We start from the raw sequence: 15,711 nt of genomic DNA, 5'->3' as shown, positions 1-15,711 counted from the left end.
AGTGCTACAAAACTCGGGCCAGTGAAAAAAAACACGATAAAACAATATTATGGCAACGAGCGCTGCGTTGGCCCGCGGAATATGCATGCTTACCAGCGCTAGCGGAGTGGAGAGATCCACACCACATAATGTGAGCGACGAATCGTTGTTCTAAAAGAGGTTGGGCCGCGACGCCTTGAAACGATAGTGCCGATTCCTGTGGATACTACAGGACGTGTTCGAAAAACAAAAGATAGGATCAGACATGGTCGAAAGAAGAATATGTACAATCACAATGATAGATTCGTATGCGCTGGTAGCTGTTTTCTTCTGTTAATGCAAAATGGAAAACGCGAAAAGAACGCTTGTAAATCTCGAGTGGCAATTTCGAGGGTTTTGGCCATCGCGCAGCTTCTGACAGGCCGCCTACAGTCAGCTAAATGTGGCCGGGCGCGAGGAGTGCGCCGCCCATTCATAGACTAATTTAATGGCGGAATGTCGGCGGTTCGAATCCGTGGCCGAGCGAAACAATCCATACAGCCGATTCGTTTTCTTTCAGCAATCGCGTCACGTACAACACACCGCCATACACACGACCCGGAGCGACATCTCCGTACTACCGGCGCAGCGTCGCGTTGTAGTAAAACCGGCTTATAATAGCTAGGCTATATGTATTATATGTCTCTCTCGTCTACCCGATCTGCCGTGGCATTCACATTCAACCACTTTATCCACGATATAATAATATTAAATACATACATACGTAATACGTACATATCAGCGGTGTGCGGTGACTTTTGCTATTAGGGATGCCATCACTATTTTTGTTACATATTATTATAATCTACTTACGATGTTGTAAATAGAAAATTGGCATGCGGCCGATGACGTAGTATGGTTTGTGATACTGCAGTAGTCTCTTTGCTATGTAAATATTATTAAATAGCATTTTATTGATTATTTCTGAGAATGATCCGCATATACCTACAGCATATATGGACCGCACGCCACTGGTACAAATGTAATTTCGTTACTGCAGGAAAATATCGATTATTAGTGGAGATATTTAACCTTGAACATACTATGTCTTCTGGTGTGCATGAATTAGGTAGGATAAATATGATTATTGTTATGGTAGTTAGTCTCGACTGCACTTACGTCAAGCCTACTGCACCCCATTCTCTCCCTCTTGGCCGCTTAAGTATTTAATTGATTAAAAAACTTTATTCTTCAGTTCACTAGCAAAATATTAACTATTCTTGTTTATATGTTCTTAAAGTTCCCCGACCCATATCCATATCTACTAAACGGGACCTAACTACATAATTTAGCTCTGGGGCGGTCATAAACATAATACAAAGGCCCCTTTATTCGAATACAAAGGTCTCCTATATTATATCGAGCGCGACACCGGTGTCCCGTCTGAAACGGGCCTTACAAGGTATCCATGGAAATAAGCCGAACCGAATGGTTTATGACGGTCTCACCTTACGCCGAAACCGTTTATTGCCGTAATAAAACTTGTCGAGTGTTCACCCACTTATCTGCGGATTTGTATATACGGGTGCCGCCGTGTTCCATTATGCTCCATTCAAATAACGGTGTTTGTACATGCGCGTTTATTTGAAACAAGTATTCCTTATATTAAAACATAAAAATATTTTTTCTCTATGGTCAGTTTTTGATGTCTATGGGCACTAAACTGTCAAATAAATGTAAATTTTTCACATTTTGCCGCTAGATATCCCTAGTGGTCCATATATTTTTAACTCGCTATTACATTTACTTTCATATTATTTCTTTTATTTTTCGATTAATACTACATTATGGCCGGATAATCCGAATGCCGAATAAACGTTATTGAATAAATAATCATTACAATATAAACAAATGAAAGTAAATGGTTATCGTGATAGTATACCTACCTACCATATAATTATTATGCATAAATCGATTCCAGCATAATCATGTGAATTGAGTTGTTCAAAATATTATATTACTTGTATTTATTTGATTTCATAAATCTGCGTCTGATGTGTATTTACTAACGAGACTCTTAAATTTGAAAGCGTCGCCGCTTTTACGAAATTTGCGGCATTGTAGATTAGCTTTATCTACGAAAGCAAAGTTTAGTACCTATAAATAAAGCATTCATGATTGAATAAAATGAAGCACCAATTATAGAATCAATTGTAAAATAGATAGTACCATTAGACAATAATCAAAATAATACACTGAATCATAATGAAATACGGAAGAAAACAAGTACCTATGACAATTATCAACAAACGCGGGCTGTCAGTTGCGATCTGTCAAAAATGGACTCTGCCGAATTTAGCAATCGGTTCGCTAAACTTATGGTAGAGGGGCATTAGGTGTTCGGGTTCGGCGAGATGCTTATGTACTAAATTTGGATGAACGCAATTATACGGGCGTATTATATATCTGGCGTAAAATCGCATTCGAAAATTTTGGATGAACACCCTATTAGTGACCCGAGTCCCTTAATCCTTTCTATGCCGCAATTAGTTAATTGATAGTAATTAACATAAGAATCGGTGTAATTAAGGCGTCCAAAGACGCTCTGGGCACTTAACCGGTTAAGGCGGGCCTGATAATAATCGTTAGTCTTGCATACTTATCTACTTAATACAAAATTGCATAATTATTATAAACAAAACTAACCTAAAAATCGTTCTAATCGAATTAAAAATACGGCAATTATATAATTAATATGAGTAGGTACCACAATACACTAATTGTTTATTCTTCTCCCGTATATTATGGCAATTAATTAAGTACGATTGCTACAATACATTATAGGCATTATATTATTATTTTCAAGAATAGCCTATGAAGAAGAGGCAAAAAATAATGATCTATCTACGTCGGGTAGGTACTTACACAAAAGCTATTTCATCTCCGAAGTTCTGCGACACATAATCCGTGAACTGTGTCGCTGTGTTATTCTTTATGTTATCCAAACAAAGCAATGGAAAAAAAACTCAAACGCTGCTCCGCGTCCGTACGCAGCGACAAAAAACTTGTCCCTCCATAGACAAAAATAGGCAATAATTAATCAAGTCGTCTTATAATCTCATCCGCCCACATTGCTAATATCAGAATTTCGGCCATTCGAAACGGTACAAACGACTACACTTAGAACAAAAAGATTTCTAATATTTTTCACTAGACTATCCAAACAGAGGTAGGTGGATGTAATATTTATCTTCATACCAATAATAAATTAATATAATTGATGCCATGAGGAAATGAAAGCATAATGAATCGCTAAAAATACGCCAAAATAGTAGGTATATATTATATTATGCAATAGTGGGTACCCACAGAAAAGAAAATTTATTTCTGAGTTCCCTGTGGATACCACTACTAGGTACAGGTATACTATGAAACTAATTTCGCCTGCACATGTGCATGGATTTACTGGTAGCAATAGTGCGTATTTTAAACTATCGTGACAAGAACTGACTGCTGTATTTCGAAAACGTTCATGTCACATTTAAAAAAAGAGTGACATAAGTTGCAAAAATCTTCATATTACCTAAATACACAAATGTAAGATATTCTTTTGTGTAGTCTTTTGAAGACAACTACTGTTAACACTTACTATAAAATATATATTTTACATAAAAACTTTTCACTATTTATTTTTATATAGGATTGTTTTCACTATGTTGACTAAAACACTTGTAACGTTTTCGAAATACAGCATTCAACTGTTTACACGCAAGTGCTGACTGTCTCTCCAATCGCATTCTTCAAGAGTAAGCGAGACGTGATGTTGTCATTTTATGGTACTATTTGACAGGTCGTAAAAATCGGCCACGGTGTAGTTTGTTTTATTGTCGGCAGGTTCGCCAGAATCGTTCTACTGTTCAAGCGCAGATCGAAAAGATCCCAACTGTCGCATGAAAATTCAGAAGTTTTTTGATTCATGCATGCAATCTTGTAACTGTAGGATAATAGACGTTTACACGTACATGTTCTTGTTGTGGCCGTGATAATACGTACTGTCAGCAGTAAATCCATGCACGTGTAAACGGGGTATAATGATCTATTTTATGTGTCTATTAATATGAGCACAGTGCGAGTAACCCAGTGACACCTTTCCATTGGATTATTCGATAATAATTCTCTCGCAATGCATGAAAAACGGTGGCGAAGTCTGGTGATAAAATAAAACTAAAATAATCTACATTATCTTCGTGATCTAAATGCTTGCAAACAGAGATCGCGCTAGAAAGATGCAGATTCAATGTAGGTACCTACGTGGGTTTATTTTCTTTTTTCAAAGCGACCGACGACTTGATTCCGGGTTTCTGGGATATTTTTTAAATTACAATTAATCTGTAAAATTATTGAGTTTCTAGAACGGGCCTGTAAGACTAAACATCTGATTACGTATGTTTAAGAATATTTATATCAAATGAAAGCGAAGCCATATACTTTTTTTCATTTTCGATATCCTCATATAGGTAGATACCATTGTTTTATTGCATGAAAATAATTTTCATATACATAGTACCTAATAATGTGTGGTCCCGTTTTCCCTATCACACCATGTCGTTTGTATGAGTTATTGTGCTATCAAAGGCGCCGGTACCTTACAGATTTCTGTAGTGTATTGCTGTGAGCTAAGCTTTATATATTAATATAATAGACTACTCAAAAAAATAATCCACGACTGGACCGGCCATTGGCTGGTAGAACGAAGGGAGAGGATATCAGTACCTTCCTATAATATTCTTTCTGTATGTACAATCACAGAACAGATAATCCGATAGGCTATATTCAATAAGCTACATTTTGATGCAGGGTTTTGAATGTGTGAGTGTCACACGAAAATGAAACACCCATTATGCACGAGTAATAGTGTGTTAATACACCAATATTAAATGAGCGTCAATGCATAAACCGAGAGCAGTTGTCAGTATTCGACGTATAACGTATTCTTGACACGTGTTTAAGTGTATCCCGGTTCTTCCTTACTCGAGATCGGTTACCTGCTACTCCTTACCCGTTAGGTATTTCACTTCCCATAATTTCTGAGTTCCCTGTGTACAATGATGAGGTCAAATAATATTTTTTTTAGATCGTTTCTTATACAATAAAGTCCACCAAAAATCAGCTAAAAATACGTTACAAACTAGGAAATGCCTTAACATCAGTAACACAACTGATAAAATAAATTAATACATAATAATATAATATTTTTCTAATGCGAAATATGATACTATTTTTACAAGGAATGTGCTAACACGCCGTGACAGTCGCTGACAATGTAGGTAAGTATAGAAAATTTAACTAGTGTGGTGAATAATAATTATGACTCGATTTCCCACGTATTATAATTATATAGGTAGTAGAAGATTCAATTTCGCGTCTCGTCTGAGCAGTCACAAATTAGAGATATACCTACAATCGCGTGGGGACATTTTACAGGAGTAACGAATTTAATCTCACGCGACGATTACCGAAGTTGATGTGCATTTTTGTATGTAGGAGGAGGATGGGTAGGTACAAACTGCCCATGACCATTCTCTCCGACTCGAACTAGGCTGCGTAATCTCGCGCGTGCTCTCTGTCACGTGCCTACTTCTACTTGCCTACCTACAAAATAATGTATGCATCCTGCAATCTTCAAATTATTAATACGCGAAGTTTAGAATTACAACAGCAAACATTGCTATTGCAAATAATTGCACGAAGTTAAAGTATCAAAATCTATCCTTATGCAACAGTTTAAATTTACTTATGCCGATTAAAATAATGAAAGGGGAACACATTATTAAACATTTGTGTTTTTTTGAAGTTCCACAAACGCCTGTCACACACTCCTGCTTATTGTGAAAAGTGGCGTTCATTTTCGGGGCTCACGCGTATTCCGGTGTTTTTATGGAAAATGTTTGAAATACGGGGTAAGACTGTTAGAATGCCATTGTTCTAAAAGTGCGTCAGTAAAATGTGTTCCGTAGCGAACTTACATTTTTTTTGTACGTAGGTAATAGATACTTATGTAGGTAGGTATATACAATAGATATACACGAATACAATTTTTTTTTTAAATTTTACTTCAGTAAATATGTAGAATGTAGATTGTCACTTGCGGCTCTTTCGTCAGCTGATTGCAGAACTGTTCTAACTCACAATTTAAATATTTTAGAAGGGAGTTTTTTGAAACAATATATTTAAATTATTTATTATTTGTATTTATAAATGTATAGGTACATTATATTTTAGTAGGATTCTTGGTGAAAATAATGATGCAATGTGTATAAAATATAGATAAAAAAAATAACTTAAATAGGCTGTTTCAAAAAACACTTTAGTAATTCACTTGTGAGTTAAAATAGTTCTTTATACGATTATTTATTTTAGGCGAATGTTTGTTATAATAGACATAACATGAAATTCCCAATATTTTTGTCATTAATAGTATTTGTGATAATATATCAACATCAACAAACCAATACACAATAATATTATTATAGTAGGTACGTATTCCACTTAGTTCAATCGATTATAGGTACACACACAGAACAGATAATAAATAGAATACCGATAGGCCATATTCAATACGCCGCATGGTGAAGCAGGATTTTTAATGTGTGAGTGTCCTACGAAAATGATGCACGTGCAATGGTGTGTGTAATACACCAACATTTAATGAGCGTAAATGCATAAACCGAGAGCAGTTTTCAGTATTCGACGTAAAACGTATTATTGACACGTGTGTAAGTTTAACCCGGATTCTTCCTTACTCGAGTCGGTTACCTGCTATCGCCTTACCCGTTATGTATTTTAGTTCCCATTATTTCTGAGTTCCCTGGGTACATATTATGTTTTCTGAAAAGCTAGGAAAATTTAATTGATATTCTTTTGAAATGAGAATTTCTTTGATTTTTTAATTAATTAATTATTGTCAATATCTTCAATAGAAAGATTTGCCATAAAATTAGTATAAATAAATAGCTGTAATATTGAATATTTTGTATCAGTTGATAATGCCCATTGAAGCGGACGAAACATTTATGAAAAGTTATAAACATACCATATAAAATTGCTCTGAGGAAAACTGCGAGGAAAACTCGATCATCTATGTACATGGATCCATTTAATCCTCAACTCCTCAATAAGGTATCTATTAAGTAAATTCATTACGAAAAATACCATTAAACAATATTATTGTTTGTTACCAATAAACCAGACATAACATGGAAATGTTTTTACCCCAGTCGAACCAAATAATTTTCAGCCAGATAAAGGTTCCAAAAGATCTTGCGAATTAATTAGTTCAAGGTTTCCTCCAAACAAAAAAGGTTAGGAATCACTAGAGAAGAATTCTAGATATAATTATCTATGTATGTATGCACTTACACTCTAAAAAAAAGCACACGCAGCAGAAGTATTATTATCTTCTGTAGTGTAAATGAAAATACAGTCGTAGTTTGTATGGAAGTACATACTTACTATTTGATACCATCTATCGGAATATTAAATTTGAAGATAGCCATAATAATACAATGGAATATTATTTCAATGTATAACGGTTACCCTGTAACGACGTAGGTATGGACGCGTATCTATTCAAATATTTGTACATTTCTACGCATCCAAATAAAGTTTGAGTGTAAAAGGTCCCCCAAGAGATAATATCAAAAATACTCTTACAGGTTTATGCCACTATAAATGAGCGATAAGACTTTTAATTACACACCTTTGTAGTATTAACAATAAAAATAATAACAGTTAACTGATAAGACTGTTTTAAAACACTAACGATTTAATGAGCCAATCCCTATGATTTCAATTTAACAGATGGAAACGGACAGCAAACACGGGGATTTTGGGGATACTCGACCAAAACTAAGTACCTATGGATTGGAAAACGGCAGCACTGGATCATCCGGGATGGAGTAGGTTTCTGAAGGGGGCCAAGATCCGCAAATAGTCGTGGTGTGTAATATTTCCTGATTGTTAAAGCCAATGAAATCTAGTGCCAATGCAATAAGTGTGTTACTTTGCATCTGTACCTACGCCATGATTTCGATAAAATGAATACTAAAACGTTTAAACCGTGTTATTCGGATTGTATTCTTCAGTTACTAAATTATTTCTCGAAGGCTTTAAAATGCCTATGAGGAATGTTGAAATCATATTTTTATATCGCCCAAAATATTACGACTTATAATAATAATTGGGTACTGTTCGGTTATACCGGAGCCAGCGGAAAACGCATTTTGAAAATAGCCGATAAACTGGATTATTTGTTAGGTTAACCTAACCAAACCTAACCTAACCTAACCTAACCTAACCTAACCCAACCTAACCGAACCTAAACTAACCCAAACTAACAAATAATCCAGTTTATCGACTATTTTCAAAATGCGTTTTCCGCTGGCTCCGGTATAACCGAACAGTACCAATAATTGTATACAGTGCGAGAGAAGGGATGGAAATATGAACAATTAGTTACTTAAATATGATACCTACCTCAAAGCTAAAGTGATACATTTGAATAAAATGCGTTTTTAAATAAATAAACATTTGAATATCATCTAAATATGAGCTAAGTATATTTAATTTAGGTATTGAGAAATTCTGTCAGAAACCATTATTTCTACTTTTGAGATATTTCCGTATATCAACGATTATAGGTGAGCAATTTTGCTGATAGATGTTGCCAAGCAACACGGCGTTGCAAACTGTGGTGAATCTTGCCTGTCTCCAACTGATAGCGACTAGAATCAGGCAAGATCCATCACTAAATTTGCGTCAATTTGTCCATTTGCTGCAAATTGCAGCGTCGTGTGGCCTAACCCTAATGTGTGATAATCGAAATATCTCAAAACACTATTTTGCGATCGACTCATCGATATGTGTGAAGCAGAGAAGAGACGAGTCGAATCAACACCGTTGGTACATTTTACACAGAAACCAATACAAACTCAATCTTCTCGTTGTCTAAAAGTAGTGATGTCAGACGTATCTCCTTTTCATTACGCACGCAGTTAACTCTTACCACCCTACAGGCTAGAAAGTCTATCCTGAAGGATTCTAATAGGACCTAGTAGAATCCAATATAATAATTACATTATCCAAAATAAAACATAAAGCGTCAATGACATTGATCTACTTTAAGAGCTGCTTGTTGGCGAATTTACAATCTGCCTGTAAAGTCAATCTACTGAGAAAAGTTGAAAGCCGGTCAACTTTACACGCTACACGCCGGTGTGTGGGCCTACTGCGTCTCCGCAGTAGAGCGTAGTAGCGACCTCCCGGTAAAAAAGAAACTACGTTCTGTCAAAATAGTCGCTAGCTTGTTGGCTTCTCAGCGAATGGAAAGTTTTGTGTGTCATCATCACAATCGCAGTAGCTGAATCGCCCGCTTTTAAATTCGCCAACAAACAGCTTGTAAAGTAGCTCAATGTAATTGACGCATAAGTACTTTTTTTTAAAGTCGTGTATTACATCCAATTATATTGACGTTTCTCAATCATTGGACCTGCAAATATTTGTTTTATATTTATGCATACTTCACGAATATGCAATTTTAAATTTTGCGCCAGATTATTGGAAAACAGTGATCATAGTATATTATGACGTAAAAGGTTAAGTATCTAATCACACTAATTGGAATCTTATCAGAATCATAATGGGAAGTCGGAAATCGGATTAAAATAAACAGCACTATTAATAACTACATATTGTAATATTATTATTGATAGACGTAGCTACCGGCGTTTTCTACGTGGGACTGGATTCCTCAAATACCTACTAGGCCTACGAAGACAACTCAACAGTCAACTTGCAGGTTCATTCATCGAGAAAAGGGATGGTGCACGAATTCATTTGCCGACCCTGCCTATCCTGTTCTACAAAACCGGTTTTAAGATTACACCGCGCTGTGCAGAAACTATAAGGGTTAAGAAAAGGCACAGTACCCATCCGTGCCTAGTATATTTTATACTATAACGAGCACATTCAAAACTGGCAGCTCCAGAGTGCATTTAAATTATTATGTATCGCTATTAGGTATTCAATTTAATACCCACCATCTTAATTTGGTGATGTTGTTCCGTTAATGTATTACGTAGTTAATTAATTATCTATTAGCAATGACGTTCCGTATGTGTAGGGAGGTCATGCGTTGCATATGTGCGGCACATTTTATTAAAGGGCGGCGAATGAAGGAACGAGTACAAATACCACAATCTTTGAGAGGAATGACGGTTTTCCATGAAGCAGACGTTGCGGTCGTTTCATTGGAAAGTATCGGCATGTTAGTTGATAAAATAATCAAAAATTTAAAAATGGAAGGAGACGGCATTCTAAGTCTACTTAAGGGCGGCACTTTAACTAGAAACGTCACTGTTTATTAGTCCAACCCAGTGGTCTTCAAACTGTGTTCCGCGGCACCTCTCTGTGGGTTCCGCGAGTCAAAAAAAATCGACAAATAGACCTAGACCAAAGTGTGTAAAAAATGTAGATATTATTATTTATTTTATTATTACTTATCTATTTATTATTAATTATTTATTAGTTTTATTATTATTTTAAGATATATTTTTCTAAGTAATGATGGAATGGGGTTCCCTAAGAAAACTTGTAAATCTAAGAAATCCATGAGTCGACAAAGTTTGAAGACCACTGGTCTAACACGATCTGCAGTGGCGTGTCTACGGACGTGGAGGTCCGACAAACTATCTGATTTTGAAGCCCCCCACGATAAAAAATAAAATAAAAACCATAGATCAGATTCTTTACCCAAAAATATATATTTGGGGAAGGCACCGACACATAATAATATTAGAATTTAATTGTTTGTGTACCTACATATTTGTTGGTAATGTTATGTTATGGATGTTAGTTGCAGCGATTTTGTTATGGTTTGGGTAATATTTTATACTTTATTTTAAAAAACGCATCGTTTAAAAGTTTGGCATATTTAGTGAATTTGGTAATTGTTTGAACTGTTAAACCTCACTTTTAAATCTTCCGACGAATCGATTGCATCATATTATTAATTTCATCAATATCATCTCATCCATTCCCGATCCACTGCTGGATGGAGAGCTATTTTTGCTGTTAATAGTAAATAATTATTGTGAAATAGGTAATTATTGTCAGGACATAAATAACGGTGGTTTATACCGGGGATACAATTAAAAACTACCAAATTCTTATGCCGGGTCCACACTGGCAACATGTCGCGCGACAACCTCGTTAAATTTTACGATAATCATCATAATTACTTAAGAAATTTTACGATAATAATTATCATACTTATCGTAAAATTTAACGAGGTTGTCGCGCGACATGTTGCCAGTGTGGACCCGGCATTAAAAAAAAGATCAAATATTACCCAAGTATAACAAATTAAAAAAAAATACTCATTACATTAGTTAGATAAAGGATTTTATTTATGGTTCTTTTTATCGTACGTCAGGCCTCCACATTCCTAAATCCGGGATATATAATAACAATAACATAATATGCTCTGTCTTGAAGAGCAAATTACGAGCTATTATTGTCAGCCATTCCTAATCGATTAGGATCTTGGTCTATCTAGGACTAGGTATATCTTTGAAAAAACAATATGTGCTTCGAACCTGCACCTACGGCTTCACACACCACAGTAAGGTAATAATTCTTTAAAATAAAAAATACGTGAAAAGTTGTAAGGCAGAAGTTATTGATGGTAATTGTTCTATAATATAATTGCTAAATAATCTTTAAAAATATAAATTATTACAAGTAGGGTAGGTAGGTACCTACCAAACGTTCTTTTGTCTATTATATTGCATTGTGTATCTGCATCTTACGAGACGTGACTTACTAAAATACTGCAATCGTTCGTTAATCACTCATCAGTTCATCACATTACTAATTTTCATTTTCTCTTAAAAACATAATCTAATTTTATTTTCACAGTTAGTAGCTTCCTGTGCAATACAAATTTCTATGCATGAAGCAAGCGTGCTTGCTAAACTCAACTTGATCCGACAAAACTATTATAATAATGTACATCCCAGAAATGAGTCAACCAGTAATACTAATTGTTGTGATAAATTATTGGGATTGATAAAAAATGAATTTGCCTCATTCAACCAGCAGATCGCAAAGCAAGCAAATCAATAGTCTGTGGACATCAATGGCGAAGGGTGAAGGTAGGCTGTTAAGATCCGCTATAAATGGTGGACACTAAACTTTTTCAGTCATACGTATTTGTTTTCATTGAAATAAGACTATAATTTTACAGATGGTTTTAGTTAGTTTTTAAAATTCAATTAAACCCTGCGAAAACTAATCCATAATAAATAATAGTAAAAAAATACTCGTCTATCTATAAAATATCTAAAATATGCAAATAAATCATAAATAACTCTGGATATTTTATAGATAGAATAATATCTTTAACTATTATTGTTTGGTTTAGGCGGGGCTTAATGAATTTAAATAAAATGAACCAACAATATTGTGTAATATGTATTCTTAATCAAACGAAAACAATAAGAATCAATGGAAAAGCGTGTACAATTTTGTCGTTTCGCCCAAAATATACCAAAACTATTATGGTTTGGTTTAGGCAGGGTTTAATTGATTTTTAAAAACTAACTAATACCATCTGTAAATTGTAGTCTTAGTTCAATAAAAACAAATACGTATGACTAACAAAGTGTAATGTGCACTTTTTGTAGCGGATCTTAACAGCCTACCTCCACCCTTCGCTACTGGTGGACATAGTATGTACCTACTCTAGTGACATTTATTTGACATAATAAACATAAGATTGTACGTAAAGTAATGTGAACTAAAATTTAATATTGTGATTAGATAATGCAAGTGCCAGGATTAATAATGAAGTAAGTTAAGTAAACAAAAGTTTTTAGCGAGTCACGAGAACTAAATACCAAAATACTTACAGTTCTATTGATAGTCACAAATTTACATGATTGTTTGTTTATATATGACGAAACTACTGTTTCGTTTTATGTCATACAATACTAATGTATTAAAGTATAGTCCGATTACTATAATCTTACCTGCATACGAGTACCTAGGTGCCATAAGACGAAACAAACATTAATAGGTACCACGGAAGAAAAATTGTTTTAAGACTATACCTTTTGAAAAAAAAAATTGAAAAATTTGTGAATAGTTATTGTATACATGTACGTACCTTTCTATGTTCATACGTCCTGTACTCAAAATTTAATTTAAAAGAATGTTTTTTTTTCGTTTAAAAAATCAATAGAACAGAATTTGATATGAAACACAAAACGTTTATAGTGACAAAGAAAACCAGGAAAGTCAAAAAATCAATTCCTGTAAACGTGTAAAATGAAGAATAATCCGTCTATGTGTAATGAATGAATTAAGTTACTTACTTACTAGTAGAAAGACCCAAATTAAAAACGTAGCCAGTATGTAATAATATTGTAATAACATTAAATAGAATATAGGTACACTCACTGGATTTATTAATTGTACACTTGTACTTGGACCGTAAACAAAAAAGGTGTGTAGTATTTATTTTTTTAAACGTCACAATACTTGAAATGTATGTCTAGTCACATAACGAAAGACTTAATTGAGGGCGTGTATTTCTTCGACCTGTCCATTCAGAAAATTTTGGATTTTCAAGGAAATAGCTGGAAAACCTACAGACGAAAATAGACCAGGAAAAGTCTAAGCGAGAGTGAAAGTCAATACTAAATTTAGAGGGCAGAACGGGACAATTCCGGGTTGGACTTACTTGAATCCGGGCGGTCCACTTCGTCGTCAGATTCTGTCCCCGAGTCGTGGCCGTCTACCTGTAAACCGTAATCAAACATCAATAAATTGGTAAACAGAAAACTCTTCGAAATCACTCGGCAGTCAGCCATATTTGACGCCGTTCGGCTGTCAAATTTACACCTTTAACGCAGGTTTTCTTACTAAATTATCACTGGAGAATACATAAAATAGATCAGTATAGTCAGCGGAGGCTTCTGGTATCGTCAGGTCGCGAGGAAACTTGAATATTCGAACAGTAAATAACCGAATCCTTTGTTCTCTTCGGGCTGAGAGGCAGCCATTTTCTACACCGCTGTGACCTTCATAAAACATTTGACCTGACACTAAATAAACCCAAGAACTTTATTAATTCAATACACACCTTTTCGGGAATATTCTCTTCATTCAAGGAGTGCGTACGAAGTTTGTGCGTCAAAAATTTAAGCATATTTCGAGATTGAAACCGGCTGTCACTTCCCGACTAGCGATGACACTTCACACAACGCTACCACCATAAACGTCAAAGTGGTCGATTAAAATCGAATTTTCATCGAAAATTGCACAATATTCGACGAAAAAGTGTATTCTTCAGAAATAAAATGACTACCGAATCGTTTTAAAAGCCATATTAAACACAATAAATAACATTTCAGACCAAGCAAACAAGGAAACGACGAGTACAACCCACTCCCACGAACACCCGACTACTACTAAATTAATAGTAGCCTTGCGTACAACACAGTCAGCTGAAGTGGGAATAGTCCACTATTACTATGAAGGTGTGTTCGGCTGCTGTTGTTACTATTTTCATTTCTTATCTCGAACAGCAAAACATAATTGTGATAAACATGGATTTTAAATTATTTTTTTAGAATTTTTACAGTAAAACCGGCATATTGAAATGTTGTCACGCATCTCAAAAACTCATATGAAAATATATTATTGTACTTGGACTAGTCCATAACCCATTGATGACAAAGGACCCGAATACACATAGGACCCGACGTGATTGGTTGAAATCGTCGTACTAAATATATTGAATTAGCTGCTACCTCTTCTTTCTTACACGTTGTTCAAGATGAGCTCACTTTTTGAGACGTACGTCTTAGCGAAAACCCTAGGGCTTTTGTGCAATACGAATACGTGTTCCACGTGAAAGTGAATTAACGTACGTCCTAGCAAGCGTGCGGGCAATGTATGAGCGTTAGAAAAAGAACGGACTAATCCACGTTGCCGAAGTTATGTAATACAAAGTTATCTCACAGAATGAAACAATATTAGGTATTTTGCACGGCACTACCTACTTCACTTACAACGTGCGTTGCGTGAGCTTTTTACATGGCGGAAATGGCTTCAGGTTTTTCCTGTTGATTTTGTCAGAATAATAGGTTGATAATTCCTAATATTCCCATAATATTAATTACTAAAAACTATGAATACTTACGAAGGTGGTTGCCACTAATAATAGTTAAACTTTTAATATGTGTTTCTCAAACTATGGGTCTCCTCTTGTGTTCGCAAAATCGCTAGTATTAATAATTAATGTGGCGTATTTTTTTTACAAAATATATGATTAAAAATAATATAGGCCAGGGATAGCGAACCTATGGCACGCGTGCCACAAGTTCCACGCGAAATGATTTTGCATGGCACGCGAATGTTTCATATCGAAGAGAAAAGAAATTACTATTTTATATTTAAGTATATTTAAAAAATGTTTTTTTTTATAAAAATAGTTTTACAAATAAATATATGAGACCTACTATGTAATATTAAAAAATAATGACATAGCCATGCGTATTTTCTTCGATTTTTCTTATTACGAACGATGAAATTCACGCATAAATTACAAATCGCATTGTATAAAAAATAGCAGGCAATTCCTTTTCAAGAATAAAGAATAATCATTACGTTTAATGTAAAGTAAATACA

At 34.8% G+C, this 15,711-nt stretch overlaps 1 protein-coding gene across 1 annotated transcript in view; it reads right to left on the bottom strand.

The window, feature by feature from the left end:
- The window catches only part of Reph (Regulator of eph expression), a 234,767-nt gene extending 220,276 nt beyond the window's left edge, over positions 1-14,491 (bottom strand). Inside the window, exons 1-2 of the mRNA XM_085960190.1 lie at positions 14,162-14,491; positions 13,760-13,817 (exon numbers count right to left, since the gene is read on the bottom strand). Of these exons, the coding sequence (XP_085816316.1) occupies positions 13,760-13,817; positions 14,162-14,227 (124 nt within the window). The 5' untranslated portion in view covers positions 14,228-14,491. The remainder of the gene's footprint in view (positions 1-13,759; positions 13,818-14,161) is intronic.
- Between the last annotated feature and the right edge of the window lie 1,220 nt (positions 14,492-15,711).

Source organism: Rhyacophila brunnea, unplaced genomic scaffold (genome assembly GCF_057557595.1).
Source record: "Rhyacophila brunnea isolate RB1 unplaced genomic scaffold, BYU_Rbru_1.0 scaffold_11, whole genome shotgun sequence".
NCBI lineage: Eukaryota > Metazoa > Arthropoda > Insecta > Trichoptera > Rhyacophilidae > Rhyacophila > Rhyacophila brunnea.
This window is presented reverse-complemented; position numbering and strand designations above follow the sequence as displayed.